This window comes from Brachyistius frenatus, unplaced genomic scaffold (assembly GCF_029030835.1).
Source record: "Brachyistius frenatus isolate BFR_SWC_R1_liver_20210118 unplaced genomic scaffold, ASM2903083v1 Contig_279, whole genome shotgun sequence".
NCBI classification, from domain to species: Eukaryota; Metazoa; Chordata; class Actinopteri; family Embiotocidae; genus Brachyistius; species Brachyistius frenatus.
The window spans coordinates 190,927-218,176 of record NW_027210878.1 but is presented as its reverse complement, the minus strand read 5'-3'; the positions used below and the strand labels follow the sequence as shown (position 1 = coordinate 218,176).

The 27,250-nt window shown below is 42.7% G+C and overlaps 3 protein-coding genes and 1 long non-coding RNA gene across 10 annotated transcripts in view; 2 read left to right on the top strand and 2 right to left on the bottom strand.

The window, feature by feature from the left end:
• The first annotated feature begins 3,882 nt into the window (after positions 1-3,882).
• On the top strand, positions 3,883-4,760 carry LOC138634805 (uncharacterized). 5 transcript variants are annotated; one of them, XR_011312026.1, is made up of 4 exons: positions 3,883-4,019; positions 4,068-4,241; positions 4,290-4,337; positions 4,410-4,760. It is a non-coding gene; the product is annotated as an uncharacterized lncRNA (long non-coding RNA). The 5 variants fall into 5 exon arrangements; XR_011312027.1 differs by lacking the exon at positions 4,290-4,337 and having other exon boundaries at positions 4,068-4,265; positions 4,362-4,419; positions 4,646-4,760; XR_011312025.1 differs by having other exon boundaries at positions 4,314-4,760.
• Positions 4,761-4,784: 24 nt separating this feature from the next.
• Positions 4,785-12,400, top strand: ntmt1 (N-terminal Xaa-Pro-Lys N-methyltransferase 1). 2 transcript variants are annotated; one of them, XM_069721962.1, is made up of 3 exons: positions 4,785-7,174; positions 10,480-10,732; positions 11,697-12,400. In XM_069721962.1, the coding sequence occupies exons 1-3, from the start codon at positions 6,959-6,961 to the stop codon at positions 11,951-11,953; spliced, it is 726 nt and encodes a 241-aa protein (XP_069578063.1). In that variant the 5' UTR covers positions 4,785-6,958; the 3' UTR covers positions 11,954-12,400. The 2 variants fall into 2 exon arrangements, with proteins under 2 accessions (XP_069578063.1, XP_069578064.1); XM_069721963.1 differs by having other exon boundaries at positions 4,791-7,153.
• A 283-nt stretch (positions 12,401-12,683) lies between these two features.
• On the bottom strand, positions 12,684-26,996 carry ndor1 (NADPH dependent diflavin oxidoreductase 1). Its single transcript, XM_069721956.1, has 17 exons — positions 26,948-26,996; positions 24,050-24,206; positions 22,381-22,520; positions 21,459-21,536; positions 21,212-21,309; positions 21,024-21,122; positions 19,896-19,997; positions 19,619-19,807; positions 19,207-19,334; positions 17,860-18,071; positions 17,365-17,472; positions 17,164-17,278; positions 16,818-16,964; positions 16,619-16,737; positions 15,658-15,752; positions 15,089-15,258; positions 12,684-14,453 (listed from the first exon to the last, which is right to left on the bottom strand). The coding sequence occupies exons 3-16, from the start codon at positions 22,516-22,518 to the stop codon at positions 15,114-15,116; spliced, it is 1,773 nt and encodes a 590-aa protein (XP_069578057.1). The 5' UTR covers positions 22,519-22,520; positions 24,050-24,206; positions 26,948-26,996; the 3' UTR covers positions 12,684-14,453; positions 15,089-15,113.
• The window catches only part of lrsam1 (leucine rich repeat and sterile alpha motif containing 1), an 18,011-nt gene continuing 15,791 nt past the window's right edge, over positions 25,031-27,250 (bottom strand). For both annotated transcript variants that reach the window (XM_069721953.1, XM_069721954.1), the window contains exon 24: positions 25,031-27,151. In XM_069721953.1, coding sequence (XP_069578054.1) covers positions 27,029-27,151 — 123 coding nt within the window. In that variant the 3' untranslated portion in view covers positions 25,031-27,028. The remainder of the gene's footprint in view (positions 27,152-27,250) is intronic.

Sequence of the window (27,250 nt, the reverse complement as noted above, 5' to 3'; positions counted from 1 at the left end):
CTTTTTAGATTGTTGCACTGTTTGCCCATGCAGTCTGTCACTGAGTGATCAACCTCTCCCCATGTTCACTGCTAACAGACTGCTTCTCTGGGATGCTCTTTTATGCCCAGTCATATTACTGACCTGATACCAATTAACCTCATTAGTTGTGCGATGTTCCACCAGGTGGGTTTTTTAGCATTACACAATATTTCCGGTCTTTTGTTGCCCCTGTTCGCTGCTTTGAAACGTGTTGCTGATATCAAATTTAAAATGAGCACATATTTTTCATAGAACCATTACATTTAGTTTCAGCATTTAATATGTTGTGTTCTATTTTCTATTCAATATGGATTTACATGATTTGCAAATCATCACGTTCTGTTTTTATTTGCATTTTATACAGTGTCCTAATTGTTTTGAAAACAGAGTTGTAACTGCGCCCCGAGTAATATTTGTCTAGAGGGACAATAAAAAAATCACACATAATGCTTTTTTTTCTAACTTTTCAAGTGCTTCTAATTTACAGTGTTGTTTGCAGAAAAGACAAGCTTGCACTTATAAAAGTATTAACATATACTTAACTTTAACATTAAGGTGAATCAACAAAAATTCTGAAACCTCTGCACATGTTTTACAGTTCAAAACACAGTTTAGTGAACATTGCAATCCAATGCATCTCCCTTTATTTTAAACACTTTTATTTTTTATTATCTTCATTCACTCCATTAATTAAATTTACATTTAATATTATATTAAAGAAAATCTACTTCCCAATATCATTTTGTGGAAATAATATTACATTTTTTGTGCATTTCTCAATACTGAATGTTTTCAGAAGTCTTTACACACTCTGCACAGCAGCTGTCAGTGTGGACCGCATCCAGTGCTGTCGATGAAGAGTGGTCTTCATCTCGGGGGTGACAAGTTTCTGATTGCTGTCCACGTGATGCGACGTCTCTGGAGGATGCAGCGAATGATGGAGACCACAAAAAGCTTCTTTCCCAGGTTTATTGAAGAGAGGACATGAGGTGTGATGTGGTTGCAGAAGATGTGGTTGATCTGCAGCTACCTGCACAACTCTGTATTGTGAATGTGTAGTTTTGCATTGTATCACGGTGACATATGCAGTTATGTATATGGGACATGCAATTACACCTTTTTTTTGCTGTAATGGAACCTGTAGTTATACTAAATAAATACAGTAAGTAAATTCAAGGTACTTTAAATATAACGGTGGTGCAGATGGAAGCAGATGGATGGAGGGAGTTTTAACAAGAATAAGACACAACAGAATTGAGCTCTCAGAGACCTCAGCAACAGGCAAACAAAAGTCTGATCGATGAAACAAGACAAATGCTGAATCAAAACAGATAAAAACAATATGTGAAAAAAAACAGCCAACTATAAGCAGCAATAAAGTGCAGTAGTGAAATAGATCAAAAGCAGCAGCAGTGGAACAGAATCAGTTCATGGTAGTTCATAAACTGCACACTGTAAAACAATATTGCACTCTTGACAGTGAGTGTGTGTGTGTGTGTGTGTGTGTGTGTGTGTGTGTGTGTGTGTGTGTGTGTGTGTGTGTGTGTGTGTGTGTGTGTGTGTGTGTGTGTGTGTGTGTGTGTGTGTGTGTTGGGGGGTGGGGGAGGATGATGGAGGCTTCAGGTCTGGGGTAGAAGCTGTTCCTCTGTCTGCCAGCACCTGTTTTGGTGGTGCTGCAGTTCTTCACTGATGGTAGCAGGACAAACAGAAGTGGTTCTGGTTCTGGTTCTGGGCAGGTTGGGTCTTCACTGATGTTCCTACTTTCCCTTGTAGGCGGCCAGCACACACAATGTCCAGGTCCAGAAGCGCAGCTCCCACAATCCTCTGAGCCATGACACCACCATCACACTGGTATGTGGATGTTTCTATGGTGGTTCTGTAGAAGTTCACCAACAGCTGGAGGAAGTCTGGCTTTTTAAAAAAGCTCTCTAGGGTAGAGTCATCTGAAAAATATCAGAGACACAACTTGTTACAAAATGTCAATGACTACAAAGAGATGTAAATATAAAGGGAGATGCAAACCAGCTACAAACAGACACAAGACAAGCAGAAGGACTCGAACCTCTGCAAAGGACACATTTTAAACACAGGCGAGAGGTTCGGGTTCATTTAGTCTCTTTCAGTTCATAGGGAGGTTGACAGGCCTTTTATATATTAGTTCCCAGGCACCTGTTGTTTCATAAATGGTCCATGGTGATACATATTGTAATGCTGCCTGTGTTATTTTACTGTTGTCAGAAAAATGTGATCTGTGATTGGGCAGCAGGTCTTTAGATGTGTCTGAATTTCTTTGGTTGCAGTCTGGTTGAGCTGCATGTTATTCAAAAAAGAAAAGTTGAACTCAGTAGAGAAATGTACGTGAGTAAAGTCAGCCAGCAGGGGGCGTCGCTACTTCCTCTCCCATGAACCAAATAAGGAAAGGTTGTGGTGCTGGATTGGAGCAGCTGGAGGTGCGCATGCGCTAAACTCTTGCGGCTAAAGTCTCCGGTGATGTGATTGGTTATTTACTGCCAGTCAAGTACTCCCGAACCAATGACGTTGAGTATTAATTTTAACAACCAGTTACAGGCCGAGTCCGTCCCGCCGATCTAATGTAGCACCAAGTCACATGGAGGTGACGTACAGCCTATTCGGAGATGGTCTCAAATAGAAAACACAAGCTCAGACACCGGGACCGGCTTTACGAGGGGTAACGGGGGAAGTTGGACCGGGCACCGCCGCAAGACGAGGTCGGTGTTATTCACAACAATCGCGTTAATGAACTTTATAAATCCGAGTCGGTGTTTCACAGCGCTGTCGGGAGCTAAAGAGCTAGTTGGCTAAAAGCACAGCATTCACGTTAGCACGTGCAGGTTAGTTACACGGTAACGGACATTCAAACGGGGGTTGGCGGTTTTAAACGGACGTTGTGGTGCATACAACATGTGTAAAGGTTTTCATATATATAACAAGTAGTTCTCTGCTATTAGCTGGTTTTAAAGTTGGATAAATGTCTCATAATGAAGGTGTCATTAAATACTCAACTCTGTGACAACATACCACGTGCATTAAGAGCTCATGACGTCACTGTCGTTCTTTGGACTTTAATAGGACCCTGGTGGAGGTCAGTGGAGGTCAGGAGATAGACCCTGGTGGAGGTTAGGAGATGGACCCTGGTGGAGGTCAGGAGATGGACCCTGGTGGAGGTCAGGAGATAGACCCTGGTGGAGGTCAGGAGATAGACCCTGGTGGAGGTCAGGAGATGGACCCTGGTGGAGGTCAGGAGATAGACCCTGGTGGAGGTCAGGAGATAGACCCTGGTGGAGGTCAGGAGATGGACCCTAGTGGAGGTTAGGAGATGGACCCTGGTGGAGGTCAGGAGATGGACCCTGGTGGAGGTTAGGAGATAGACCCTGGTGGAGGTCAGGAGATGGACCCTGCTGGAGGTCAGGAGATAGACCCTGGTGGAGGTCAGGTCAGAGGTCAGGAGATGGACCCTGGTGGAGGTCCCTGGTGGAGGAGATAGACCCTGGTGGACCCTGGTGGAGGTCAGGAGATGGACCCTGGTGGAGGTCAGGAGATGGACCCTGGTGGAGGTCAGGAGATGGACCCTGGTGGAGGTCAGGAGATAGACCCTGGTGGAGGTCAGGAGATAGACCCTGGGTCAGGAGATGGACCCTGGTGGAGGTCAGGAGATAGGTCAGGAGATAGACCCTGGTGGAGGTCAGGAGATAGACCCTGGTGGAGGTCAGGAGGTCAGGAGATAGACCCTAGTGGAGGTCAGGAGATAGACCCTGGTGGAGGTCAGTGGAGGTGGAGGTCAGTGGAGGTCAGGAGATAGACCCTGGTGGAGGTCAGGGAGGTCAGATAGACCCTGAGGTCAGGAGATAGACCCTGGTGGAGGTCAGTGGAGGTCAGGAGATAGACCCTGGTGGAGGTCAGGAGATAGACCCTGGTGGAGGTCAGTGGAGGTCAGGAGATGGACCCTGGTGGAGGTCAGGAGATAGACCCTAGTGGAGGTCAGGAGATAGACCATAGTGGAGGTCAGGAGAAAGACCCTGGTGGAGGTCAGGAGATAGACCCTGGTGGAGGTCAGTGGAGGTCAGGAGATAGACCCTAGTGGAGGTCAGGAGATAGACCCTGGTGGAGGTCAGGAGATGCACCCTGGTGGAGGTCAGTGGAGGTCAGGAGATGGACCCTGGTGGAGGTCTAGAGATAGACCCTGGTGGAGGTCAGTGGAGGTCAGGAGATAGACCCTGGTGGAGGTCAGGAGATAGACCCTAGTGCAGGTCAGGAGATAGACCCTAGTGGAGGTCAGGAGATGGACCCTGGTGGAGGTCAGGAGATGGACCGTGGTGGAGGTCAGGAGATGGACCCTGGTGGAGGTCAGGAGATAGACTCTGGTGGAGGTCAGTGGAGGTCAGGAGATAGACCGTGGTGGAGGTCAGGAGATGGACCCTGGTGGAGGTCAGGAGATGGACCCTGGTGGAGGTCAGGAGATAGACCCTAGTGGAGGTCAGGAGATGGACCCTAGTGGAGGTCAGGAGATGGACCCTAGTGGAGGTCAGGAGATAGACTCTGGTGGAGGTCAGTGGAGGTCAGGAGATAGACCCTGGTGGAGGTCAGGAGATGGACCGTGGTGGAGGTCAGGAGATAGACCCTAGTGGAGGTCAGGAGATGGACCCTGGTGGAGGTCAGGAGATGGACCGTGGTGGAGGTCAGGAGATAGACCCTGGTGGAGGTCAGGAGATGGACCCTGGTGGAGGTCAGGAGATAGACCCTAGTGGAGGTCAGGAGATGGACCCTGGTGGAGGTCAGGAGATAGACCCTGACAGCTGACCTACTCCCAAAAGTGTGTGTGTGTGTGTGTGTGTGTGTGTGTGTGTGTGTGTGTGTGTGTGTGTGTGTGTGTGTGTGTGTGTGTGTTCACCTTACATACCAAGCAGATGATAGACCTCCTATTCATTTAAAAGACAACGACTCTCCGGAGCATCGATATGGATCAAAGCTCCTTAATGACAGTTGAACTGAGGTTGGTGAACAGGTGGACGACGGCTCGTATGAGACAATACGTCTTCTGAAAAGCATCAACAACATATTTAATACAAAGAGGGTTTTTTGTAATAGGCAGAATAAACATGAAACACGAAATTATGAAATGTATTACGTCTTCCAGATTGTTTTTGTTTTACTGTTAACAAAAACAATTGATAACAATGATATTAAACTTTATTTACTGTATGTAGCAGTGTCCAAACACAGGGACAACGTTCTTCACAAAATAAAAACAGACAAAGGAAAGCAAGATATAATCATAATGAAATGAAAAAACAAAGCATATATATATAATAATATTTAGATATAATATTATATTAAGAAAGTCATGTCAGACTAATGCAGGAATTGTTGCTGAAAATCCCAAATATGAAATCATATAAGGATTTACAATCGGTCCATAAAATATGATACTGCAGCCAGTGCATGAAGCTGAGGCGGGACGAGGTCAGAAGTCATGTGATGGCATCTGCATTCTGGCTGAGCTCCAGAAAGGTCATAGATTTATGACAATAATGAAGGTCAGAGACATTAAAGACATAGATCACCTTTTCAAGATCAACTCCAGAAAAAAGGTTTTAATGGTTTAAAATATTCCTGAGCTGTAAAAACAGGATGAAATGAATTTAGAGATTTTCTGTTTGAAGCTCCCAGATTGTGTGCAGTGTGTCCGATGTCTCTAACATGAGCTCCAATCTGGACATGATGTCATCTTTAAGTGGGACATCAGAAGTATGTCCACAGTAACAGTTCACACATACAGTATCAGGGCCCCGAAATCATATGATATTTTAGGGTATTTCTGCAATAATAATGTTCTTGAAAACCTGGCAAAATACAGAAAATTATTTTATTTTTAAAGTCAAGAACTTCAAATTCCACCAAGTAAGTGTTTAATAGTTTTATATGTCGCATAAACTAAAAGTTTGTTTTCAAATATCCACTAAAACCTGCCGTCTGTCTGTCTTTCCATCTTTCTGTCTTTCTGTCTGCCTTTCTGTCTTTCCGTCTGTCTGTCTTTCTGTCTTTCCGTCTGTCTGTCTTTCCGTCTATCTGTCTTTCCATCTTTCTGTCTTTCCGTCTGCCTTTCCGTCTATCTGTCTTTCCGTCTGTCTGTCTTTCCGTCTATCTGTCTTTCCATCTTTCTGTCTTTCCGTCTGCCTTTCTGTCTTTCCGTCTCTCCGTCGGTAACTCCTCCACATGGAGCTGTAAGTTCTACAGTATAACATGAAGACATCATCCCGTCCACATGTCGCAATATTACAATATGGATTTTATTTAAGATACGATATGAAAGATGACGTCCAGAGCCAGAACAATGGCCGCCGTAGGACAGTCTCCTGAATATGATTCATGTGGTGACGTCAACCAGATAAACTCACGTCTCCAACCGTGTTCGTTCTCACCTAATTATCCCGTAGAGATATTTAGATTGAAGCGGTTCCTGCTGTGGAGCGTCAAATCAAAGCTGCACACCGTTTCTTTAAAAGGAAGCCTGTAGTTGGTTTCTGTCCTAGAACATGTAGACCCCTAGAACATGTGGACCCCAACAACATGTGGACCCCTAGAACATGTAGACTCCTAGAACATGTGGACCCCAAGAACATGTGGACCCCTAGAACATGTAGACCCCTAGAACATGTGGACCCCTAGAACATGTGGACCCCTAGAACATGTGGACCCCTAGAACATGTAGACCCCTAGAACATGTGGACCCCAAGAACATGTGGACCCCTAGAACATGTAGACCCCTAGAACATGTAGACCCCTAGAACATGTGGACCCCTAGAACATGTGGACCCCTAGAACATGTGGACCCCTAGAACATGTAGACCCCTTGAACATGTGGACCTATCAGAACATGTAGACCCCTAGAACATGTAGACCCCTAGAACATGTGCTGATGCCAGCCAACATGTTGTTGTGGACCTGTGACAGGATGGGGGACATCGCAGGAAACCAAGCCAGCTTCTACTCCAACGCTGAGGACTACTGGAGGGAGGTGTCCCCCACGGTGGACGGCATGCTGGGAGGCTACGGCAGCATCTCCAGCATCGACATCAACGGATCCAAAGCCTTCCTGCAGAAGTTCCTCGGTGTAAGAGGCTCTCAGAACAACGTACGATGCAGCGACACGTTTAGCTTTGAGCAGACTGAATAGAATATCGACTGCAGACACTTCATCTGCATTTCAACCAGTTTCAGACCTTCAAGGTGACGTCACGAGTTCCAGGGTTGGACTGACCTTCTATGTGTGATGTCACAGAACTTAAATGATAGATTTACGTCACATTAAAAATCTAGAATACATGTTTGACATGTCGGCTCACTGGAATCCGTTCTTTACCTTCTGACTGACGTTCTGTCAGCCAACACGATGAAGTTGAACAACACACCTCAACATATTGCTTGTAAATCTAAGATTTCCTTTAAAGTAGTAAAAGAATTTCAAAAACACGAGTTATATCTGTAATTTGACCGTAAGAACGTTTCTTCTGTAGTATTGTAAAATGTCAAATTGCAAGTTTAGGACGTGGACTTTGACTTGTTGGTGTTGGTTTGGACCTTCGCTGCTAAGACTGAAGACTTGTGGCTTTGAAAACAATGACTGTAAAACAACTTAATCTGAATATTATTAGTACCAGAGTATTAATACTTATATTAATCTGAATATTATTAGTAACAGCATTAATACTTATATTAATCTGAATATTATTAGTAACAGTATTAATACTATTAATACTTATATTAATCTTATATTAATCTGAATATTATTAATACTTATATGTAACAGTATTAATACTTATATTAATATGAATATTATTAGTAACAGCATTAATACTTATATTAATCTGAATATTATTAGCAACAGAGTATTAACACTTATATGAATCTTGAATATTATTAGTAACAGTATTACTACTTATATTAATCTGAATATTATTAGTAACAGAGTATTAATACTTATATTAATCTGAATATGATCAGTAACAGAGTATTAATACTTTTATGAATCTTGAATATTATTAGTAACAGTATTAATACTTGTATTAATCTGAATATGATTAGTAACAGAGTATTAATAATTATATGAATCTTGAATATTATTAGCAACAGAGTATTAATACTTGTATTAATCTGAATATGATTAGTAACAGAGTATTAATACTTATATTAATCTGAATATTATTAGTAACTGTATTAATACTTATATTAATCTGAATATTATTAGTAACAGAGTATTAATACTTATATGAATCTGAATATTATTAGAATATTTATATTAATCTGAATATTATTAGTAACAGAGTATTAATACTTATATGAACCTTGAATATTAGTAACAGTATTAATATTTATATTAATCTGTATTGAATAATTATTAGTAACAGTATTAATACTTATATTAATATGAATATTATTAGTAACAGAGTATTAATACTTATATGAATCTTGAATATTAAGTACAGAGTTTATATTAATCTGAACATTATTAGTAACAGAGCATTAATACTTATATGAATCTTGAATATTATTAGTAACAGTATTACTACTTATATTAATCTGAATATTATTAGTAACAGAGTATTAATACTTATATTAATCTGAATATTATTAGTAACCAAGTATTAATACTTATATGAATCTGGATATTATTAGTAACAGCATTAATACTTATATTAATCTGAATATTATTAGCAACAGAGTATTAACACTTATATGAATCTTGAATATTATTAGTAACAGTATTACTACTTATATTAATCTGAATATTATTAGTAACAGAGTATTAATACTTATATTAATCTGAATATGATCAGTAACAGAGTATTAATACTTTTATGAATCTTGAATATTATTAGTAACAGTATTAATACTTATATTAATATGAATATTATTAGTAACAGAGTATTAATACTTATATGAATCTCGAATATTATTAGTAACAGTATTACTACTTATACTAATCTGAATATTATTAGTAACAGAGTATTAATACTTATATGAATCTGAATATAATTAGTAACAGAGTATTAATACTTGTATTAATCTGAATATTATTAATAACAGAGTATTAATACTTATATTAATCTGAATATTATTAGTAACCAAGTATTAATACTTATATGAATCTGGATATTATTAGTAACAGCATTAATACTTATATTAATCTGAATATTATTAGCAACATAGTATTAACACTTATATGAATCTTGAATATTATTAGTAACAGTATTACTACTTATATTAATCTGAATATTATTAGTAACAGAGTATTAATACTTATATGAATCTGAATATTATTAGTAACCAAGTATTAATACTTATATGAATCTGAATATTATTAGCAACAGAGTATTAATACTTATATTAATCTGAATATTATTAGTAACAGAGTATTAATACTTATATGAATCTTGAATATTATTAGTAACAGTATTAATACTTATATTAATATGAATATTATTAGTAACAGAGTATTAATACTTATATGAATCTTGAATATTATTAGTAACAGAGTATTAATATTTATATTAATCTGAACATTATTAGTAACAGTATTAATACTTATATGAATCTTGAATATTATTAGTAACAGTATTACTACTTATATTAATCTGAATATTATTAGTAACAGAGTATTAATACTTATATTAATCTGAATGTCATTAGTAACAGAGTATTAATACTTGTATTAATCTGAATATTATTAGTAACAGAGTATTAATACTTATATGAATCTGGATATTATTAGTAACAGTATTAATACTTATATTAATCTGAATATTATCAGTAACAGAGTATTAATACTTTTATGAATCTTGAATATTATTAGTAACATTATTAATACTTGTATTAATCTGAATATTATTAGTAACAGTATTAATACTTGTATTAATCTGAATATGATTAGTAACAGAGTATTAATACTTATATTAATCTGAATATTATTAGTAACTGTATTAATACTTATATGGATCTGAATATTATTAGCAACAGAGTATTAATACTTATATGAATCTTGAATATTATTAGTAACAGTATTAATACTTATATTAATCTGAATATTATTAGTAACAGAGTATTAATACTTATATGAACCTTGAATATTATTAGTAACAGTATTAATACTTATATTAATCTGAATATTATTAGTAACAGAGTATTAATACTTATATGAATCTTGAATATTATTAGCAACAGAGTATTAATACTTATATTAATCTGAATATTATTAGTAACAGAGTATTAATACTTATATGAATCTTGAATATTATTAGCAACAGAGTATTAATACTTATATTAATCTGAATATTATTAGTAACAGAGTATTAATACTTATATGAATCTTGAATATGAGTGGCTTCACAGCCTTTCTTTCCTGCTCTGCTGTCAGCGGTCAACGGTTTGTTGTCTCTGCAGGACGGCGAGGAGAAGACGGGCTCGGGCGTCGCTCTGGACTGTGGCGCCGGCATCGGGAGGATCACCAAGCGTCTGCTGCTGCCTCTGTTCAGAACCGTGGACCTGGTGGACGTCACGCAGGAGTTCCTGGACAAAGCCAAGGCGTACCTGGAGGAGGAGGGCGGCAGGGTGGGCAACTACTTCTGCCGCGGCCTGCAGGACTTTGTGCCGGAAAGCGGACGCTACGACGTGATCTGGATCCAGTGGGTCATCGGTGAGTCGCGAAGGACGTCGTTATGACCGACGAAACGAGAACAAGAAATGTGCTGTTGGTGTTTTTGTGTCTTGACGACCGAGTTCACTTCAAGCATCCTGAACGCTTTGAGCTGGACGGAGTCTCCCATCAGGAGACCTATCAGAGACTTTGAGCTGGACGGAGTCTCACATCAGGAGACCTATCAGAGACTTTGAGCTGGACGGAGTCTCACATCAGGAGACATATCAGAGACCGCAGACAAATCACTACTCATACTTTACAGAAGACAAAAACACCAAGTGATTAATCTGCCAGTCGGTGGTCTTCATCTTTAAAGTCGGTGTGAGTCAAAAGAAGAGGAAGATTAGATGGAGGTGTTGGTCTGGTCCTCCGGAGGGTTAGAAGACAACCTGGAGAAACACAACATGAAGATGGTCCAGAAAATAAACAAATAGATCTTTTTCCAGAATATTTTGGGATGAATCTATTTCTGGTTCAAACGTATTGAATGAAGTCCTGTTTGTGAGCATTAATAGCAGATTCTTTGAGATGCACTATATTATCATCATACTGTCTATTTCCATAGATTCAAGAATCAAATGTGATTTATTACAAGATTACTTCTGTGTCTTGTTGCATAAAAAACAAACCGTTAATGTTTGTGCATTTTTAGAAGAATCCGAACTGTGATTCCCTGTTTTGAACGGATCGTTGTGTCGCCGGCTTATTTAGAAAAGGAACGGCATGTTTTCAGTGACGTGGCCCGTAGATGTGTTCAGCTGGCACTTCGCTGATTAAAAATACATTTCATTTAAATAGAAATGATCTCACACTGACTTTGTGTTTGTACAGATATCGGTGCACATTAATTGCTCGTCCTGTACTTTAATCTTTGAGCTTCTTCAAACGTGTTCAGAGCTTCACTGAGGATCAAAGTCAAACTCCACATCCAAACTTCTTCCCTCCTTTTCGTCCCGTTCAGGCCACCTGACAGACGACCACCTGGTGGAGTTCCTGCGACGCTGCCAGAAAGGCCTCCGACCCAACGGCCTCATCGTCATCAAGGACAACGTGTCGTACGAGGGCGTGGTGCCGGACGAGGTGGACAGCAGCGTGTGCCGCGATCTGAAGATCGTCCACAGCCTGGTGGACAGAGCGGGACTCCGCATCGTCCATGAGGAGCAACAGATGAACTTCCCCAAGGAGATCTACCAGGTCCACACTCTGGCTCTCAGATAGAGGCCTGAGGGGGAGGAGCTTCTCTAGCCAGCAGTATGTTTGTGATGTCACCAGTGCTTCAGCTGCAGCTCCTCATTCCTGGGGTCTCTAGTACCGACTCATCACCGGACTACGAACTGCAGCGACACTTTCTGATCGCTCTGATAAATATTTCTTAATGACCCACAAACATCACACGACTTTGATTGAACAGAACGTTTCCATCAACCGTGTTCAGGTTTAACGGACCTTCAACCGATTGTCAACGAATCCATTAAAAAAAAAATCAACTTTGTGCTTCATTCAGCTTCTGCAGAAGGAAGACTTCCTGCTTTTATATTGTTGTAAAGTGAATATTTGTGGGTTTGAACTAACACACCAATTTTGGGACATTTTTGTTATTTTAAGACATTCTTATCTGTCAATTAATATGCGAAACACCCGTTTAATAAACAATATGAAAATGTGTTCATTAGTCGCAGCCCTTTAACCACAGCAGGCAGACATGAAAGCATCAGTGAACAGTTCTGTCAGAAGTGATCCTCCCGAGATGGGAGCTGTGTGTAACCTAGTTTGGAGTAAAGAGCCTCACATGGACTAGCGCCCCCTAGTGGACGCCGGATGCATCGGCGACGAAGCAGTGCTGTTCGTTGGACTTGTTTACCTCAGGGAAGCTAAAGGATAAAGGAAACAAACAAGTGAACTCAGACCGAGTTGAAAACAAAGAAATCTGAGGCACTCCAGAGGGTGATTAATTAAAAAGCCTTTAATCAGTCATGGATGTTCAATCACAGTAAAAACTCCTGCTAACGCGTTTCAGCCTCTGAGGCCTTCATCAGGGCATCTACAAATAATGTGTTGGTCACATGACCAGTATGGACCAATGAACTGTCACCCAGCACATGGGAGCAGGGAAAGACACATGATGGGAAACATCATGTCAGCACTACAAACCAAATGCAGATATTAGTCACAAATCTTAAAGGTCTCTTCATAGTTTATTATACATTAAGTGGTAAGTAACATTTAAACAGAGAAAAAAAATACACAAAGGCACAATTACAAAAATGGAGACAAATCAAGTTCTCCATCATCCATAAACAGACGTGTTGTTTCTTTGTTGAAAGCTGACTGAGTGGAAACAGGTTCCTGAACATCTCATCCACGTCGATCTGCTTCATCAGGAATCATCACAGCAGCTTTCCTCAGTTTCGCTCACTTTTGTCACAAACAGGATTCAGAAACGCTGCTGATCTTCCACATCTACAACACAACACATGATTAAAGGGCTCGTTATGACAACACTGCTGTCACAGCACTTCAGATTCTTTTACTTGCATGTTGATTAATTCTAGATTTGAATGTGGAGAACACAACATGTCACTCCAGGTAAAAAGGCTGCAGGTTGAACAGGAGGCCGTTTGTAGAGCTTTTGGAGATCGCTTCAGTAAAAAGGTCATTTTGTTTGATATGAAGGTTTTAATGGAGAGAAATATGACGACCGTTTGTTTCAGAGCAAACAAACAAAAAGATTTCTCTGAGCAGGATGGAAGTTTTCACATATATTATGACATACTGTTTTATACTGTTGGAGCTGAAGGGAGCTGAAGGGAGCTGAAGGGGAGCTGAAGGCAGTTGAAGGGAGCTGAAGGGGAGCTGAAGGCAGTTGAAGGGGAGCTGAAGGGAGCTGAAGGCAGTTGAAGGGAGCTGAAGGGAGCTGAAGGGGAGCTGAAGGGAGCTGAAGGCAGTTGAAGGGGAGCTGAAGGCAGTTGAAGGGAGCTGAAGGGGAGCTGAAGGGAGCTGAAGGCAGTTGAAGGGAGCTGAAGGGGAGCTGAAGGGAGCTGAAGGCAGTTGAAGGGAGCTGAAGGGAGCTGAAGGGAGCTGAAGGGAGCCGAAGGGAGCCGAAGGCAGCTGAAGGGAGCTGAAGGGAGCTGAAGGCAGTTGAAGGGAGCTGAAGGGGAGCTGAAGGCAGATGAAGGGAGCTGAAGGGGAGCTGAAGGGAGCTGAAGGCAGTTGAAGGGAGCTGAAGGCAGTTGAAGGGAGCCGAAGGGAGCCGAAGGCAGCTGAAGGGAGCTGAAGGGAGCTGAAGGGAGCCGAAGGCAGTTGAAGGGAGCTGAAGGGAGCTGAAGGGAGTTGAAGGGAGCTGAAGGGAGCTGAAGGGGAGCTGAAGGGAGCTGAAGGGAGCTGAAGGCAGTTGAAGGGAGCTGAAGGGGAGCTGAAGGGGAGCTGAAGGGAGCTGAAGGGGAGCTGAAGGGAGCTGAAGGGAGCTGAAGGGGAGCTGAAGGGAGCTGAAGGGAGCTGAAGGGGAGCTGAAGGGAGCTGAAGGCAGCTGAAGGGAGCCGAAGGGAGCTGAAGGCAGTTGAAGGGAGCTGAAGGGAGCTGAAGGGAGCTGAAGGCAGTTGAAGGGAGCTGAAGGGGAGCTGAAGGGGAGCTGAAGGGAGCTGAAGGGGAGCTGAAGGGAGCTGAAGGGAGCTGAAGGGGAGCTGAAGGGAGCTGAAGGGAGCTGAAGGGGAGCTGAAGGGTTGAGCAGCTGAAGGGGCTGAAGCTGAAGGGCTGAAGGGAGCTGAAGGAGCTGAAGGGAGCTGAAGGGGCTGAAGGGAGCTGAAGGGAGCTGAAGGGAGCTGAAGGCAGTTGAAGGGAGCTGAAGGGCTGAAGGCAGCTGAAGGGAGCTGAAGGGGAGCTGAAGGGAGCTGAAGGGAGCTGAAGGCAGCTGAAGGCAGCTGAAGGAGCTGAAGGAGCTGAAGGAGCTGAAGGGAGCTGAAGGGAGCTGAAGGCAGTTGAAGGGAGCTGAAGGGAGCTGAAGGGGAGCTGAAGGCAGTTGAAGGGAGCTGAAGGCAGCTGAAGGGAGCTGAAGGGAGCTGAAGGGGAGCTGAAGGGAGCTGAAGGGAGCTGAAGGCAGTTGAAGGGAGCTGAAGGCAGCTGAAGGCAGCTGAAGGGAGCTGAAGGGAGCTGAAGGGAGCTGAAGGCAGTTGAAGGGAGCTGAAGGGAGCTGAAGGGAGCTGAAGGCAGTTGAAGGGAGCTGAAGGGAGCTGAAGGCAGTTGAAGGGAGCTGAAGGGAGCTGAAGGCAGTTGAAGGGAGCTGAAGGGAGCTGAAGGCAGTTGAAGGGAGCTGAAGGGAGCTGAAGGCAGTTGAAGGGAGCTGAAGGGAGCCGTGAGGAGTGACGGGTTGAGGCCTCGGGGATCAGGACCAGGTCTCGCTCTGGAAGCGGCCCGTCCTCTCCATGACCTCCAGCATCTCCTCGGCCTCCTCGGCCGACACGCCTCCCTCCTGCTGGAACACCTCCTTCAGAGCGTCGCACACGCTGGCTGGCATCTGTTTGGCGTTGCTGCATGGGGGCACAAAACAAACATTCACAGCTCCTGTCCTCGGGACGTCTGGCCCCATACCAACATTTTATGAATTGTTTAAATGTAAACACGTAAAAACTGTGTGCTGCTTTCTTGTCATCACAAAGGTTTGCTGTCATTGGACCAAAACCCAGTTTTGAGATCAAATGTTATTCTTATGCTAAGCTAGGCTAATCAGGTCAAGAGTCCATATTTAAAACAGATATTCCAACAACAGCAGTTTTGTCTCATCGAGAAAGAATAATAACTTTTCCCTAAATGTTTGACTGGAAAACAGACATGATGTTGAAACAGAAAAGACTCGGTGACGACTACTGAGACGATGAAAGGGAGGAACCACTGAACGATACCAGCAGGTGGAGATGAAGGAGACTCACCCAGCGATGTAAAAACAGGCTCTTTTATTGGCGATCAGGTCCCAGAGGAGCTCAGCGTTCTCCTTCACACGGTGCTGCACGTACATCTTCTCCTCCTGCAGACACACATGGAGCCGATTCATTATCACATGACTGTCTGGGCTTCATGAAGGCAGTGACAGTAATCAAACCTGGTTTTAGTCTGAGCAGGAAAATGTTGGTCAGGAACAAGAAATAAAGGAAGAATTTTTACGACAGGTTACAAACACCGTAGAGTATCTACATGAATCGCTCTCTGCTGATTGGTCAGATACGGATATGGATTCAACCAGAGAGCTTCACCTGGTTTGTTCTGACTCTGTGAGCTGGTGAAAAAAGGAGTTAAAGACCGGGAGTCAAAGAAAAGAAATCCAATACCAAAGTTCATTTCTGAGACAACTAGATTTACCACCGAGCGGTTGTAACGCCTCCACTGACCACACAAGTTGGGATTGTGTTGTGAGGTCACGGTGATCTCGACCTTCGACCTGTGATCGCTAAAGTCTGTTCAGTTCATCCAATTTGTCCAACTGGACCATTTGTGCCAAAATTTGAAGGAGGTCCCTCGAGGGGTTCCTGATGTCGTGTTCACAAGAACTGAAAAGACGTGAGGTCGCAGCGACCTTTGACCTTTGACCGCCAAAATCGAATCACTTCAATCAGATCATTTTTGAAGTATAATAAATATTTGCTGGCATCAAACTCAAAATGAGCAGATATTTTTCATAAAACAATCAATGTCTCCGTTTTAACGTTCGATATGTCGTCTTTGGTCTGTTTTTGACTAAATATGCGTTTACGTGATCTGCAGATCGCTGCATTCTGTCGTTATTCACATTTTACACAACGTCCCGACTCTTTGGAAACGGGGCTTTCAGTACTGGTGTTTGTTTGTGTGTATCGATGGTGTGTGGTTGTGTTTGTGTAACGTGGTGTTCCTCACCTGGTCTCTGGAGAAGGCCGTGAAGAGGAGCAGCTGTCCGGCCTCCATCATCTCCTCCCACTCACACCTGAAGTAGAAATCTTTGGACTCGGAGCGGCAGCCGAAGAACAGGACGTTGGCTGCAGAGCAGGGAGGCCATCAAACGTGTGCCATCAGGACTGAGAGGATGAGGAGACGACGGAGGAGACCAACATCTCACCTGTTCTTCCTGCAGCGATCCTCTCTTGTAGAGCCGACCTGAAGGGGGCCACGCCGGTTCCCGGTCCCACCATGATCACCGGGGTGTCCTTCTGCGTGGGGAACTTCAGACTTCCCTTCTTCACCCATAGAGGCACCGACACCTTCCCTGCACACATTTACAGTCCACCTCCCTAAAATCATCTGTTTTTATGTTTTAGTTTATAAAACCTGCACGACTCAAACTGCTGACACGAGTGTCTGACATCACTCCTGCAAACATTAGTTAGTGTTCTAGTGTGTTAGTATATTTCATGTCCACACAGTCCAACCAACCAGAACACATTTCATATGTTGAGGTGAAGCACCTTGTGTTGGGTCTAAGGAGGCCAACCAGGTGGAACAGAGACCTCTTCGTGGTTTATGCATCTTGGTTTTGTACTGGACCACAGCGACCAGGATGTGAAGCCTGTGTGGGTGAGCCTGTGGAGAGATGGCTTCTTTACACTATATAATATCATTCTTTTATATAATAGCAAGTTAAATAGCTGTTATGAAAGAGGAGCTACCTCGAGAGAAGAGGCGATAGAGAAGGAGCGAGGCTGGATCTCCGGGAACAGATCCAGGAGGTAGTCGGCTTGGAGCTCTGCTGTGGTGTGAGGGAAGTCTGCCAGGACCTGCAACACAATACACATTTTCAAACGCTGCTTTATATATTTCACACCTTAACTTTGTTATATAACATGTCTCCCTCCTCTTCTTATCCCATTTGCTGCCTGTATATCTGCTTCCATTATCAATACAGGCATTAACCCCCCCACACACACACACACACACACACACACAATAATGTAAACAAGAAAACAAAGTCAAACTTAAAAGTAACATAGATCCCTTCCCAGCAGGGTTGCCTAATGAACAAAAACTCAGACTAAAGTAAGAATTAAATTAAAAACAAGCTTTTCATTGGAAAACTTGGGAGGCAGAATTCTAGAACCTGCCACAGGTTTCCTTGCAGCCCAGCAGCAGCTCTAACCCCTGACCCCTGACCCCTGACCCTTCACCTCCAGTGCGGTGCGTCTCGGCCGGTTGCAGTAGCCGTGCAGCTCGTCCTGGCCGGCCGCCGAGCTGAACTCCGCCAGCTTCTCCCGCTCCAGCTCGTTGGTGGCGAACGTAGACAGCAGCTCGAAGAAGGAGCGGCGAGGCACGGCGGCGACATCCAGGTAGTTCTCCACCAGGTGGCGCACAGTGCACAGCTGAGGAAGTCTGGCTGGACCTGACAAGAAGACAAGTAAAGCTTGGTCGTTCTTAAAGTGACGGTCTGCTACGAAGCTGCACTGATCTGTGTTTTTAATACGGTGTCATGTGAAAGAAGTCGCTCACAGTGACTCTGCAGTCCTGTTTAGACTCTTTTAGCTCATTGTTTTGGCTTTATGAACAACTTCCCTGTTTGTATGAGGCTCACCACAATCATCACCTCTAAAAACCCACCATCCACTCTGCTCAGCACCAATCAGCACGCAGTTCCTGAACATAGAGAAACAGGCCCATATTTTTGGGGTGAACCCGAGTTCGGTCCATCTCTCCTCCTGTGGCCTGTTCTTCTGTTGAGGAGCGCCCTCTACTGGTAGTGGCTACGGCGTACAACTTTAAAATCTTAAACTAAGGAAATGGGACGCCAGCAGGCAATTAGTAAATTATTGTATTAATAAGTTTGTAAGTCTCAGGAAAGTGATTCCTAAATTTATGGAAATATACATTGTGATGACAAACTACTGTCTCTCAAATAATCTGCTATTAGTGCTCACAAACAAGACTTCATTCAATCTGGTTGAGCCTGAAATAGCTTCATTATCCCAAAGCTGCACTTCCAGATGACAAAAATATTCTCCAAAAGAAATATATTTTATATATTTTATGGACCATTTTTCATGTTGCTTCAGTTTGTCTTCTAACCCTCGTTTGGAGGCCCAGTTGGATGTTAGATGACCTAAAAGAGACGCGATAACCTACTTGGGCACGTTCAACACGGAGGGGTGGAGCCAAGGCCTCATCATTTGGACAAACACCTCCTCAAATTAAACTTAACATCTGCAAAATAATGGGTATCAAGGTATTGAGCTTGTGTGCAAAAGAGAAGCTGTTTGCCTTCTAGCAGGAAGAAGATTCATGTTGAACTCATCCTGGATGTGAAGCTGTCAGAGGTTAGATCCAAACTCTAATCAATGACCACAGTCACATGATCGAGGTTATTACAACTCCACCGTCCTGCGTTCAAGTGGAGGACTTAGACCGGGTTTAAGTAGTTTAGTCTCACACACACACACACACACACACACACACACACACACACACACACACACACACACACACACACACACACACACACACACACACACACACACAGCTACCTGCGGTGCTGTCGGTGGCTGTGAGAGTGAACCGGGCCTCTGGGTTCAACCTCATCAGCTGACAGAAGAGCTGAACGTCCTCCGGCGCGTTACGCGGACGCATCATCACCACGTCACCGGCAGCAAATCTGCACAGCGACATCATAACTTGACGCTTTCACACCGAGAAGGCTGACACTCCTTTAAAAGGGAAAGAAAAGGCTCCTGCTGCGTGTGGAAACACTTCACTCTTCTTCTATCACAGCTTCAGGGCTGAATTCAGAGCTGCTCCTGAAATTTAGTGTCGATCTGACAACAAACTGTGAACATGAAACTTTATGACACGGTGGATTTTTATGTAGAAAGTTGTTATTCTGCAGCTTGAAGAAGATCTGCATTTCATCCCGGTCCAGAAGGGCTCGTTATCACTCACTGGATGTCGGATCCGGTGATGTCGAACTCGATGTGTCTCACATCCTGGTAGTGGGACGGATCCGTCAGCCTCCTGTTGGACACCAGTCTGGCAGCGAAGGCTCCGGTCCGCTCGCTGGGAATCTTCCGCCTGTCATCGGTCTGCTCTGTGGCCTCATCCAGGAAGTGGAACGAGTACATTGGAGGAAGTCTGCCACAAAAAAACACAAATACGAAAGCCAGTCACGGGGTTAAAGGTCACAAATGTTCCCCCACAAAGTGAGACGGGGGACACTCACGGTTCGTCTTCTCTCAGCGGGACCACATCGGCTAAAGAAGGACACAGAGCCAACGCTTTCTCCCAAAACACCGAGAGCCACGGGTCGATCACAGCGTCGGACCTGTCGGGCACACACACACACACACACACACACACACACACACACACACACACACACACACACACACACACACACACACACACACACACATTCAACTTGGTCCCGAGGATGAACTAAGTTAGATTTTATGGGGTCAAAGGTCAAGGTCACTGTGACCTCACCTCCGTCCTAATCATGGCTTCCATTTCTGATGTTCTAGATCAGTAAATCTAGTTTTAAAGAGACGATCCTTCAATACGGTTTTTGACAAACAAGCAGCAGTTACAGCGCAGAACACTAAAAAATATAAATGATAAAAAATGTATTTTGCTTTCACACCGATTGGCTCGAGAGGTGAAAACGACCCGTTCTCTTAAAGATGTACGTGTAGTTTTAGTTAGAGGTTTAAATTGAAGTGATGGTGCCACAGTGTTTGGACCTGAGACACACAGGAGGAGGGAACGGTCCAATGGGACGAGGGAGCGGTCCAATGGGACGAGGGAACGGTCCAATGGGAGGAGGGAACGGTCCAATGGGAGGAGGGAACGGGAGGAGGGAACGGCCCAATGGGAGGAGGGAACGGGAGGAGGGAACGGCCCAATGGGAGGAGGGAACCGTCCAATGGGAGGATGGAACGGTCCAATAAGAGGAGGGAACGGTCCAATGGGAGGAGGGAACCGTCCAATGGGAGGATGGAACCATCCAATAAGAGGAGGGAACGGCCCAATGGGAGGAGGGAACGGTCCAATGGGAGGAGGGAACGGTCCAATAAGAGGAGGGAACCGTCCAATAAGAGGAGGGAACGGTCCAATGGGAGGATGGAACCGTCCAATAGGAGGCCTGGTTTGATGTACGAAACTCTATATGAAGTCATTTTGGCTACTGATGACGGCACAAGCTGAAACGTTGGCCTTCAATTCTGCATAAAATTAGCATTTGATGAGTAAATATACGTTTAAGTTTTGTAGAAAATACGATAAAAAAAAATACGTGAAATGATCTAAAAGCTTCCGAGCATTATGGTTGTGATGAATTGTGGTTTCCTACCCGAGCTCATGCTGATCGTCTGCCAGCCCGGCAGGCAGCAGCACGCTGGCGCCAAGCTGCACCAGACGCTTCTGGAGCTTCTTCGCCACAAAATTGAACCTTCGGCATAAAGTAGTTGATGCTTTTTACACTTTTACAGAAAGCATGAGACATTTTTAATATGTACTGTAGAAGTGTGAAGGACTGACTTGGGATAGGAGGAGTCCCCCAGGCCCAGGATGGCACAGTCCAGTCGACTCAGAGACCCGACAGGTAAAGACTTCTTAAAGAGAAACCTCCAGAAGTTCTGAGAAGAAAGAAAACACAAATATTCTTGTTACGCTGTAGTTTTCTTTCTCTTCAGGCTGAAGATCACTCACCAGCTGATCTGCTCTACTAACTGCAGTTTATTATATCTTAGTAAACTATTCTTGCTTCTCCTTGATAAAGTGTCACCTTCATGTTGTCCGGAGGGTCTCCTTGGCCAGTGGTGGAGCACACAAACACAACCAGAGACTCGGAGATCAGATCAGCCTGTTTAATGGGAGTAAAAACACTCATGTGAGTGACGGTTTATTCACCTCTTAGAAATGCATCTCCAGAACAGAAACAAAGTGGATTCAGAAGCTGCTCTTGAACACATCGCATGCGTGTGGTCTCTTTTAAAAACTCGCTGAAGAAGGTTTTTATTTCTGCCTATTTTATTTTTTGCAAACAAATGCCTGCAGATGACTTTAGCTGGAAAACACAAAGGGGAGGGGGGGAGACAGTATGAACTCTGACCTCATCCAGATTCAAATCTTAAAACAACATATATATACATTTTACACATGTTTATCTCTGGGTGTGTCTGGGAGTTTCCAAGAAAAATAAATTTAGAGATTTGGAGATAAAACAAGTGGTATGATGGAAAATGTAATTATATAAAAGAAAGACTATAAAAGTCTCGTTTTATAAGCAAACTTCTTAATTCTGTGACCAAAACTACCAAAACTGTAAAAGCACATTTGTCTGCAACGCAAATAATTTAATTCTCAGTTTATATATTTTTACTTACAAGCTTGATTTTTAATTGCAATGCGAGAAATTTGCTTTCAAAATGTTTTTTTTTTTTTTGCTTGCATAATAAAAACACAGAAATAGCTTCATACATTATACCTTTTTTTTTTTTTACTTTTATTAGCTGTAACAGAATGTGGCATTTTTTACATTAGTGTGTCCCAATTTGTGCAAAATTGAGACGAACAGAGAAGAAGTGGTGGCTGATCGAATGACAGCGAGAAACAGCATCAGCTAAATTTGACATTTAAATTTAAAGCCTTCTGTTGTGCTGGCTGCAGACTTTAAGAACAGATGTCAGTAAGGAGAGCCGGCTCACCACGTTGTAGCTGTCCAGCGGCAACACTCGCGCCTGCAGACGCCGTCTCTGCGCCTGCCGCCGGATCCTCTGCGCCGTGTCCTGAGCGGTACCCGTCTGGCTCCCGTACAGAACCAGCACCGCAGGATTTGGCATCATGACTGAACAAAAACACAATAAAAATGCAGCATTATTTCAGGTGGACTTGGAATAGTTCAAATAAATACCAGAAAAGAAATAAATCCAGAGGAAATGGCAAGTAAGTATATATGAGCTTTAACATTCATGTTGTGTTTTCAGTTGCAGAGACTAAACTTCACTGTTGAAAAATGTATTAAAAGACTAAACTCTTTTGTTACATAGATTTTTTTTACAGTGCAAGTTACTGATATGTTGCAATGTCATTGAAAATGGGAAATATATTTTCTGTAGCTTTTGTTTGATGGTGTTGAAATTGACGTTATATTATAAATCTGAATTATTTTATGAACAGAAACCTGTTCTCTTCCCAGAAAGGGACTCAGAAAGGTCAACTATGTGTCATATACGTAGTCTATGTGCAGGCGGAGACAGTTTATACCAACGCAACTAGACAAGACTGTGTAACGTTGCCATAGAAACGAGTCTCTTTTAAATGCTGGCTTTTGTCAGGATTTGTCGTAGCTGACTACAATTTGTAGCGTCTTAAAGTATGAATAATGATAGTGATGGTGAGTTGCTTGTGTCATACAGACACAGCTGTCCCTCAGATAAAGTGATGAGGTCATCCTCTCTTTCTTCTGTCCAAAACTGGGACAGCTGATCAGCTTGACTTTGCTACAAGCTGATTGGCTGTTGACTGTTGAGACTTGACAAGTTAATTTTTAGTCTTAACTAGGATTAATGATAAATATTACAAAAAGTCAATTTGTAACATGATGCAATATATTTCATAAGTGACCTCTTCAGTGATGCATATCAGACACTGCAAGATGTCGGCTCAGTTCATAACTTAATACTAGATTTAAATAGATTGTTTTATGTAATTCATCATTTCACTGTTACCCGATTGGTACATAAAGCTGCGAAAAAAAGTATATTTTCAAAAGGAAAATTTTAGTTTTACCAAAACCAGGATCCAGGCTTCATCTTATAATGACTCAGCACTATGAGTTTCACGTTCCAGTTCAATAATCAAATCTGTGGCCTCTTGGCTTCCTCCCTCCAAATCAGAATGGATCAAAGTGTTTCTCCTGCTCCTAAATATATCTGATCACAGAAGATCAGACTCTGACAGTGGTCCTGTTTGTAAATATTAAAAAAAAAAAAACAAGAATAAAGGTGTCAATATAACGTCAGTTATGTACCTTCATGGGATTTACACAACCGGAAGTGGGCACCCATATAAGGTCATACATTACGACTCACCGACAGACCAAAACAGGAATCTGATAAGAGTTTCCAGACTACTGTTGACGTTTGTTTCCCAGAGACACAATAATCTGGACCTTGTTCAGTAAATATTCCAGTTGCAGATGTTTGAGTGAACTAACGACTAAAAACTAAACATTTGACATCACCTGTGGTACATGACTGAGTGGCTAGCTGCTAGCCGACTTGCTAACTGAATGCCTCGGGAATAAGGTCAGTCCTGTTTGCTTGTATTTAACTCGCATATGAAACCAAAAAGCCAAAGAATCGGTCAACTTACCGCTGCTGTTGTCACCAGTTCCCTTGAACGATAATAACAGAGCACCGACTCCGCTGGTCGCCGGTGACAGATCCTCATGCCGACCGTCAACGCCACAATTTACGGCAAGTCCGTTACGCGCTGTGATTGGCTGGCGCACTGACGCGGCATTCAAGTCCTCCAAGGAAAATCGGAAATGATCAAACCGTGAAAATGCGCTCTAAAAAACAAGTACAGTATACAGTGTTTTAAAAGTTAATATGCTGGACACGCAGAAAGTCCATTCTTTGTTCGTAAAATCCCGTCAGATGCTTTTTAAACTGAAGCAGCACAGAGAAACTTTCCGCCTTCAGCAGCCTCCTGATGTCAAACATTTGCCAAACTTCTCAAAAGGTTAAATTGAATGAACTTTTGAGGCTTAATATATATATTTATGTCTAAAACACAAATACAAATTAGTTTAGCTGAACTTTTATGTATCTATTTATTTTTGTCTACTCAATTATTTCACAACCCCTTCCTCATGAGGACTCACTTCAGGAACTACCGGACTGAACTACAAAACTGGGAACTAAATCGGTGACATGAGCTCCACTTCAACAGGTTAAAAATTAAAAATGCATCAGTTTCACAAATTAATCATGTGCAAGTATTTATATTTTTTATTGTTTTTACATTATTGTCTTGCTACTTTTACTTAACAATCTGAAGACTTCTTCCACCAACATTATAATGCATTTCCTGCTGACTTATTAAGGAAAGATGGAATTATTGCAACATCCTATCAACAGATTCCTGCAAATGCCATGAAAAATTAAAAATTACTGCACAAGCCAGTTTAATCCGTCGACAGATAGCAGGTGTCTGACTATACATTGGAAATGTAGATTTGTGTTGTGATATCGTTACTCATTTTCAACGTTCAATTCTCAAAATGTGCATTTGCTGCCTGTTATAAAAGCAGTGCATCTCTCCAGCAACAAAAACAGCTCTCACACTGACCACAGGAAAAAGACGTGTATTTTATACAACATCATCTGATGATATGTCATCTTTTACAATGAAGTGGAAGCTCTTACACACAACATTTAACAGTTAGTAAATATATTTCCTGAAACATGCTGAAAAGTTAAGAGCACTTAGTTCGAGTATAAGAGCATTAGTGACGGCTGCAGACAGGTGGGGTGTTGTTAGTTCATATATATGCATACACAGTCAACAGCAATTTGGACAGTGTGGCTATTATAATAATGATGTCAAGAGACAAATAGAAAAGAAACTATGGTGACATGTGAGGCCGGACATCCACGAGGTGTCCAGGGGTCCCAAAGTAGACGGGCAAAAACTTTATAGTCTTTTGATTAACTGACTTTGTTTGGTGAATTTAGAAAATATGTGCACCATTCAAGCACAAAACCACCTGCAGTGATGAGGACATAAAGTGGGTCCTGCTTTATTATCAGATGTTTAAAGAAGCTTCTTGTTGTAAAGTACTTGTTGTTTCATAAAGCCGGAGGAACGGGGCAAACAAAGACGTGTCAAAGTTAGAGGAGCAACCAACCGTTCACACTTATTGATCGCACTCATGTGCTCGTGGTTTTTGCATGAAGCTGCTCGCTGCTCCACTGCTCTGAGGGTGACAGATGAGGTGTCTCCAGGTGTGTTTACATGGGATGTTTTCAGCTGAAGCGGTGCTAATTCCACACAAACCAAAGACTTTTAGAACATCTATGAGCTTTCAGGAGCTGTGGCACCTCTTTACTTCTCTTCAGGCCACAGCAGCTCAATTTAGGTCAACGTTTTAGAGAGCACGTTAGTGTGACCTACTGTCTTCCCAAGCTCCTGGAAATCTACCGATACATCCTGATATGTCTTTGATGGCCAATATCGGCTCATAAAATCTGCCAATCTGAACTAAAGCTGTGGCCACCTGCAGCGGGTCATGTTACTGTGACAGAAAACCAAACAGACAGTTCTGCATCGTTGTCTGGGTTGAGGCATCGTTAGAGACACAACGCTGCCACCATCAGGTCGCACTGGAAATAGCAACATTGACTGCGATAATTTTCATCCAGCGTGGTGGTTCTCAAAAAACGTGCACGAGACGTGCCAGATGCAAGACGTAAATAGATAAAAATAACTTTTTAAAAAGCTTTTTTGTTTGTTTGTAGAATCATGCGGTATAAACTATGAGGTCGTTTTTAACGTCTTTAAAAAAAAAAAAAAAATTGCCCATTGAGTAAACAAGTTAAGAAAGTGACATGCCGAGTTGAACATCCAACTAAAGCTAAACTTGATGTGGAAGATTTATTGGAGCTGCCCTTTATGTTGCTCATTATTTCAGCTGTAATTGTGCTCACAAGGTGCATAAAGTGTGATCACCTCCAGCACCAGCAGCACGGTTTGTCAGAACTTTGTTTCACCTTAAATCGTCTTCATCTGCTCCGTTATATAATTTAGACTCATCAAAGACTTGATGCGTGATTGCATTCGGCCCGGACCGACCTGGGGAAGAAGGGGAGGGAGCTTCTGGTAGACGAGTTGTAAAATGGATTGAAAAGCAACAAAGAAAGTGATGGCAACCAGCAATGACTGAAAAAAGCTGGAACAATCCAAAGACTGCTTTCTAATGAAATCCTATGAATGCTGAGCTCCTGTTACTTTGGCTGACAGCACAGACAAATTGTTAAAATAAGAGAGAGAAGGCACACATCCATTGAGAAGGTATAGTAAGGCAAAAAAAAAACAGTCTTCCACCAGAGAGCGTCATCCACTCGGCTCTTAATACATTTTATAAAATGATAGAATTCAAAAAACAAACAACAAAATACTAAAAGCTGAATGTTTGGTTGAAACAGGAGTGGCTCAGCACTAAAAACCTGCTAAAAGCTTTTCCTCTAAACAACAAAGTTTACTCACAGCAGCTGTATGATCATGCACACAATGACAGACAGTTGAAGTGGTGGTCAGTGACGGAGCAGCAGGGCGGTGCGGCGGCTGCTAGTTGTGGTAGAGGCGTACGCGCTGACATATGGCGGCTCGGCACAGAGGGCAGTTCTGCAGAGCGTCGGCGCAGACCTGACAGCAGCACACGTGACCGCACGGCAGGAAGATGACCCGAGACTGCAGAGGACGACACAGGACACGGTCAGTCGTCTGGATCAGAGCACACGTGTGTTCAACATCACTGTTATTACAGGGAGTATCGTGTTGCCATGGAGA

What these genes read in the sequence shown, in the direction of transcription:
- ndor1 (XM_069721956.1), bottom strand. Translation starts at nt 22,518, where the DNA reads ATGATGCCAAATCCTGCGGTGCTGGTTCTGTACGGGAGCCAGACGGGT. An exon ending in CTATCGCCTCTTCTCTCGAG is followed by an intron (nt 17,279 to 17,364) that starts GTAGCTCCTCTT and finishes ATCTCTCCACAG; the next exon opens with GCTCACCCACACAGGCTTCA. An exon ending in GATCGCTGCAGGAAGAACAG is followed by an intron (nt 16,738 to 16,817) that starts GTGAGATGTTGG and finishes CCTGCTCTGCAG; the next exon opens with CCAACGTCCTGTTCTTCGGC.
- ntmt1 (XM_069721962.1), top strand. Translation starts at nt 6,959, where the DNA reads ATGCCAGCCAACATGTTGTTGTGGACCTGTGACAGGATGGGGGACATC. An exon ending in TAAGAGGCTCTCAGAACAAC is followed by an intron (nt 7,175 to 10,479) that starts GTACGATGCAGC and finishes TTGTCTCTGCAG; the next exon opens with GACGGCGAGGAGAAGACGGG. An exon ending in CTGGATCCAGTGGGTCATCG is followed by an intron (nt 10,733 to 11,696) that starts GTGAGTCGCGAA and finishes CGTCCCGTTCAG; the next exon opens with GCCACCTGACAGACGACCAC.